This window comes from Crinia signifera, chromosome 1 (genome assembly GCF_055691185.1).
Source record: "Crinia signifera chromosome 1, ASM5569118v1, whole genome shotgun sequence".
Taxonomy (NCBI): domain Eukaryota; kingdom Metazoa; phylum Chordata; class Amphibia; order Anura; family Myobatrachidae; genus Crinia; species Crinia signifera.
Genome location: NC_139217.1, coordinates 3,914,964 through 3,921,827, shown reverse-complemented (window position 1 = coordinate 3,921,827; position 6,864 = coordinate 3,914,964). Strand labels below are relative to the sequence as shown.

The window sequence follows — 6,864 nt, the reverse complement described above, 5'->3', positions numbered from 1 at the left end:
GCACTACCTCTGCTATTCTCCAGTTTTTTGGTACCTTTCCTGATGATAGTGAATTATCAAAGATATAATGTAGAGGGGAAGCTAATTCCTCCCTTAATTCCATTAGTACCCTAGGATGAATCCCATCTGGCCCAGGTGATTTATTTGTTTTGATTTTGCTGAGCCTCAATATTATTTCCTCGGTAGAGAAATCAATATTCCGTTGATTAACGTTCCACAGTCTGCTCTCCCTTAGTAAACACTGATGAGAAGAACTCATTTAACAGTTCTGCTTTTCCCTTGTCCTCCGTAAAACTTTTTCCATTGATATCGGTTAGTTAGCCTATTTTGTCCTTAATTATACGTTTGCTTTTTATGTATTTGAAAAACTTCTTGGGGTTAGTTTTGCTTTCAGTGGCTATGCCCTCTTCATAATCCCTTTTAGCTACTTTGATTGCCCCTTTGCAAATTTTGTTTGATTCTTTGTAATTGGTGAACGCCTCCTCATTTAAGTTATTTTTATAGAATTTAAATGCTCTTGTTTTATTGTTGATTGCTGACCTAACTTTTTGTCCAACCATGGTGGCTTTTTTTTTATTGAATTTACCCTTATTTACTTTATGTAATAGTTAATGATTCGAGTACATTTTTTAAAGTATCCCACATTTCCTCAGCATTTTTCCCCTCAAAAAACGTTTCCCACACAATTCTTTTTAGGGCTTTGCTGAATAATTAAAAGTTAGCTTTTCTGAAGTTTAGTATTTTTGTCGATCCTTTATGATGTAATTTACTGAAGTTGATTTCCAGTGAAACCATATTGTGGTCACTGTTCCCTAGATGTTCAATTACTTTTGTGTTTGAAACTAGATCTATGTTATTTGTTAATACCAAATCCAATAATGCCTTATTACGAGTTGGAGCTTCTACCATTTGTGTGATAAACTGGTCTTTAAGTAAGCTTTGGAACCCACTGCTTCTTGCTGTTTTACATGTTTCATTTTTCCAAATTAAAATCCCCCATAATTAATACCTGATCCCGATCTGATGATTGTTTGATTTGGTTTAAAAGAAGAGACTCGTCCCTTTCGTTTATGTTCGGAGGTCTATAGCCCCTATTAAAATTTTATTATTAGGTTTTTTGTTATTGTCGGTTATCTCTGCCCACACGGCCTCAGTGTAATCTTCCTCTGTATCTGTGCTCATTTCTTTCTCACACGATGTTAAGTTGTTATTTACATATAGGCACACACCCCTGCCCTTTCTATTTCTTACTATCTTTTCTGTAGAGTGTATATCCCTCCATGCTTAATGCCCAGTTGTGCGATCCGTTACACCATGTTTCTGTAATACCAATAATGTCATAATTGTCCCTAGTGACCACAGTATCTAGTTCCCCGATTTTACCTGCTAAGCTTCTTGCATTAGCCAGTAGGCATTTTAATTTATGTTTATTTTTATTTGTGTCCCTAACATTGTGTTTAATTACTCCTCTGGACTTATTTGTATTCCTTACTAATTTCCTCGTACCCACCTCCCCCTCAGTAGACTCTCTACAGCGCTCCCCACCATGCCCACTGCCCAATCTATTTACAGTTTTGATTGGGCAGTGGGCCTATGTCGTTTACTCCTTCCCATACCCTAAGGTATAGTACCTAAGAGCTGTAATGTGGTAAGATTACTGTTATTACATAATATTCCTGGAGCACCCTGGGAATTACCCATTATATTACCCTTATTGTACCCCAGACATTGCCTGTAACTATGTCCTCCCCCCTTCCTCCTCCCCCAAATTGATTATTGACCCCAATCCTACTATTCTCACTACGGGACCCATAGTATTGAGCTACCCCCACTCCCCCATCGCCTAGTTTAACATCTCCTCCAACCCTCTAACCATCCTTCCCCCCAACACCGCAGCCCCCTCCTCGTTCAGGTGCAATCCATCACGGCAGTGGCGTAGCTACGTTTTGGGCGCCCCCCCCGCCGTTAGGGGGGGGCGCCCATACCCACCCCCCGCCGCCGCCCCAGTCAAGCACCCCCCCCCCGCCGCCCCGCCGCCCATGCTAACCCCCTCCCCAGCAGTCTTACCTATCGCGCTGGTCCCGGCGGCTCCGTTCTTCTGCTGAGGACCACCACAAAATGGCCGCCCCCATACAGCAGACAGTTTCAGAGAACAGTGTGCTGTATGGGGGTGGCCATTTTGTGGTGGTCCTCATCAGAAGATCGGAGCCGCCGGGACCAACAAGATACTTAAGTCTGCGGGGGATTGGGGGGGGTAACTATAGCACCGCAGCCCCCGGCGCCCCCACATGCACAGCGCCCCCCCGCGGTGGCGGGGGCTGCGGTGCTATAGTTACGCCCCTGCATCACGGCAAAAAATATGGCGTCTGACTGAGAAGTCTGCCCAGTGTTCCATGAACACAATCCCTCCTTCCTACACCAGTCCTTTAGCTCCCTGATCTCCCTCTGCCTCCCTGGGCTAGCGCTTGGCACTGGTAATAATTCAGAGAATATTACCCTAGATGTCCTCGCCTTTAATTTCTTGCCTAATTCCCTATACTCTTTCTTGAGGACATCCCACCTACCACTAACTTTGTTGTTCGTACCGATGTGTACCAAGACCACCGGGTTGCTCCCAGCCCCTCCCAACAATCTGTCTACTCGGTCCGCAATGTGCCGTACCCGAGCACCCGGGAGGCAACAGACCGTACGGCGATCGCGGTCCCGATAGCAGATTGCCCTGTCTGTTCTCCTAATGATGGAATCCCCTACCACCACTATCTGCCTTTGCAACTCACTATCTGTCATCCCGTTAGAGCTAGAGGGACCGCTCCTCTGGTTGCTAGAGGGAGCAGTCTCCCCCAGCTCCGTCATTTCGTCTCTATCCTCCACCGAAACTTCATCCAACCGAGCAAATTTATTTGGGTGTGATAGATCCGAGATGTTTTGCCTGTCCCTCCTATCCCTCTTTTTCCTCCTTCTGACCGTGACCCAGCTGGCTACCTGTTCGATCTCATCTACTGGTGGCCCCATCTACAACTCCTCCACCGTTCTTTCTAACCTTTGCTCGAGATTGGAAATATCCCTCAGTCCCTGAACGGCCCGCTCTAGATCAGTGACCTGGGCTTCCAGGACAGACGTTCGCTCACATATCGTGCAGATGTATTCGCACTGGGACTCCTGCTCCAGGTGCGCATACATCTTGCACAACATGCACTGAGTGAGATTCTCAATCTGGGCCCCACCCCAGTGGCGTAACTATGGAGGGTGCAGGGGATGCAACTGCTATGGGGCCCGGGGCTTGGGGGGGCCCGGGGGCCCAGCAAGCAATCCCCTGCACCCTTTTGAATTAATATACTTTTTTTTAAAAAACTGATATTGCGGTGCCGAGTTCGTGGCTGGCAGGCAAGGTGCCGGAATACAGAGAGAGAGAAGATTGGCACTCGACAATCCTGCAGGTGCCTTCTCTGTTTTCTATTAGCTGTCACAGGGGCTTTCTGGCAGTCAGCCCTGCAGTGCATATATACAGGTCCCGGCAGTCTCCTCCTTCTCCAAGCATGGCGCCGCAGACGCAGAGCCGCCACAGCCTGAGGTGTGTAACAACCTGGCAGAAGAAGGGTGTGTCAGGCCCATCCAGCAGGCAGACACTGAAGGTCAAGCCACCTCTGGCATCGGGACAGCCACCCGAACAGGTAGAGGCAGGCGGGCGGTGGGGAGAGCGGGGGTTGGGGCACGAGCATGTTGCCCTGCTGATGGATCCGCTCTGCAGTGTGTGTGTATGCAGAGCCTGACTCTTCCACTCCCATCCTACCCTGCGCAGCTGATGCCTCCCTTGGCCCCCACTCGTCACAGGCTGCCCCCACCCCTGCTCTCCAGCGTGTATCTGCAGAGCTGGACCCCCCCTGCTGTTTTGCTGATCCCCCCCCACCCCACCCGCATGTCACAGTCCCCCCCCCACCGCTCTCCAGTCTGTGCCTGCTGATTTACTGATGCCCCCCTGCATTTCACAGACTGCCCCTTGGTCTCCAGCATGTGTCTGCAGAGCCTGACCTCCCCCCCCACATGTCCAAGCCTCCCCCCCACATGTCCTAGCCTTCCCCCCTGCTCTCCAGCTTGTGCCTGCAGAGCATGACCCCCCTTGCTGTTTTGCTGTTGCGCCCCCCCCCCCGCATGTCACAGCCTGCCCCCTGCTCTCCAGCGTGTGCCTGCATAGCCCCCCCCCCCCCCCTTGGATTCTTGCTGATGCCCCCTAGAGCCCCCCTTTTGTTTTACCGTGTATGCCTGCTTCCCCTTTGCTTTCTCCGGAATGTGCCGGATTGACCCCCCCCCCGCCCCCCCCCCACACACACACACTACCCTGTAAGTGACAGCCTTTCTCCTTTGTCTCTATCCTCTGTCTCCCTAACATGCTCTCTTACTCCACTCTGTGTGTCTGTCTCTCTCTCTCTTTTTCTTTCCTGCTATCTCCCCGACACTTACTCTCTCTCCTTCTCTCTCCCTGACACTTCCTCTCTCTGACATTCTCTATTCCAGACTACGTTACTCTCTGTGTGACAATCTCTATCTCTCCCTGACATGCTCTCACACTCTCTCCGGCTCTCTTCTTCTTTCACTCCTGCACTCTTCCTCTCTCTAACAGTCTCTCTCTCCCTGACACTCTCTCTTCAGGTGTGTGGGGGATGGGGGGGGGGGCTTTATATATTTTGCTATGGGGCCCATTAAGTTCTAGTTACGCCCCTGCCCCACCCAATTTATCTACCTCCCTGCGACTAACCCCCTAGTATACAATAGAAAATTAAATGACAATGCAATTACACACTACAAGTTAATTTCTATCAAATATAAGAAAGTTGATACTTATCTGTTCCTGCAGCTGTGTCACACTCCTGGTGTCCTCACACCTGATGAGTCCGCAGCAGCGACAGTAGGGCTTTTATCTCAGTCCTCTGGTCTCCTGCTGTTACCGGCTGTCTCTCAGTTTGCTGACTCTCCACTTTGTATCCGTCCACTTCCTCTGTAATTTCTTCCAGTTGCACGTTGTCCTCAGTGGCCCACTATTCAATAACAATTATTATATTTATTCAATCAATCAGGATAAGAAGAGACCACTGAGATAACTCATGTAGAGGCTCAGGGAACCCCATGGTGAGCTGAGTGTGGTACAGCTGGTATGGAGGGGCAACCAGTGGGTATCTCCCCTGAGTTTTTTAGCCTACTGTGGCAGAGTTCTGAATTGGGAATTAATATATTGGCCTATTTTTGATAAAATTGTTTCATGTCTTACAGGAGAAGAACATGGCAGATTACTTTATCCGGACCTACCGGGACCAAGATTACCATATTGTGAGAGATATTTTTGCCTGTGGCCTAATAGAACACGTTGGTGCTGCCTTCCGCCATACACTGAGCCTTCCACGCATTTGGTTCCTTCTCATGGTGGTCACCATGGTTCCTTTACTGACCACTGGATCTTGTGTAACCTCTCTGTTGTTGGTAACCATCACCTTAGTCACCCTCTGGTTCATGAACAGACATCTCTATGCTTCCTACATCCAGCAGAGCCTGGAGCAAGACATGCTGCATATCCGGGAATATTACGGTCAGAGGGATGACCGCTGTTTTTGGGTGGCAGAGTCAGCCGGGGAGGTGGTGGGAACGGTGGCGGCTGCTCCCTTCTGTCACACCGGTGATAAAAATGTTATGGAGCTGAAGAGGTTATCAGTCCCCAAAAGACACAGAGGCAAAGGAATTGCTAAAGCCTTGTGCAGGACAGTCATTGACTTTGCCCAGAAGAAAGGCTTTGAGGCTCTGACTCTAGACACGTCAGAATGTCAGATCAGTTCTTGGAAGCTGTATGAGAAGTTGGGTTTCAGGAGAACCCGCACATTTTACTCCCACTGCTGGTTTGCCAAATTCATTGACTTACTTGACATGAATTACCAGTATGATATTCAAACCCAGGGTTGATTTATTTTATTCATGCTGATGTATAATGGTCCACCTGTTACCTAATAAATGGTACCTATTAAAATGTAATAATATTTAAATAGAGCTTAATTCGTTTTCTGAACTCACCTTAAGGAATGTGCTTGATTTGATGTATTCTTCAATAATATAATAGTATAAGATTCTCTTACATGGCCCTGACCAGACAAGGTGGGCAGCCTTCTCTTACATGGCCCTGGCCAGACAAGGTGGGCAGCCTTCTCTAACATGGCCCTGGCCAGACAAGGTGGGCAGCCTTCTCTAACATGGCCCTACCCAGACAAGGTGGGCAGCCTTATCTTACATGGCCCTGGCCAGACAAGGTGGGCAGCCTTCTCTTACATGGCCCTGGCCAGACAAGGTGGGCAGCCTTCTCTTACATGGCCCTGGCCAGACAAGGTGGGCAGCTTTCTCTTACATATACCTGGCCAGACAAGGTGGGCAGCCTTCTCTTACATGGCCCTGGCCAGACAAGGTGGCAGCCTTCACTTACATGGCCCTGCCAAGACAAGGTGGGCAGCCTTCTCTTACATGGCCCTGGCCAGACAAGGTGGGCAGCCTTCTCTTACATGGCCTTGGCCAGACAACGTGGGCAGCCTTCTCTTACATGGCCCTGGCCAGACAAGGTGGGCAGCTTTCTCTTACATATACCTGGCCAGACAAGGTGGGCAGTCTTCTCTTACATGGCCCTGGCCAGACAAGGTGGGCAGTCTTCTCTTACATGTACCTGGCCAGACAAGGTGAGCAGTCTTCTCTTACATGGCCCTGGCCAGACAAGGTGGGCAGCCTTCTCTTACATGGACCTGGCCAGACAAGGTGGGCAGTCTTCTCTTACATGGCCCTGGCCAGACAAGGTGGGCAGCCTTCACTTACATGGCCCTGGCCAGACAAGGTGGGCAG

General features: G+C 49.4%; 1 protein-coding gene across 1 annotated transcript; it reads left to right on the top strand.

Annotated features, from left to right (window-relative positions):
- Window positions 1–5,274: 5,274 nt before the first annotated feature.
- On the top strand, window positions 5,275–5,946 carry LOC146032821 (N-acetyltransferase 8B-like). Its single transcript, XM_083158515.1, has one exon. The coding sequence runs from the start codon at window positions 5,275–5,277 to the stop codon at window positions 5,944–5,946; it is 672 nt and encodes a 223-aa protein (XP_083014641.1).
- Window positions 5,947–6,864: the final 918 nt, after the last annotated feature.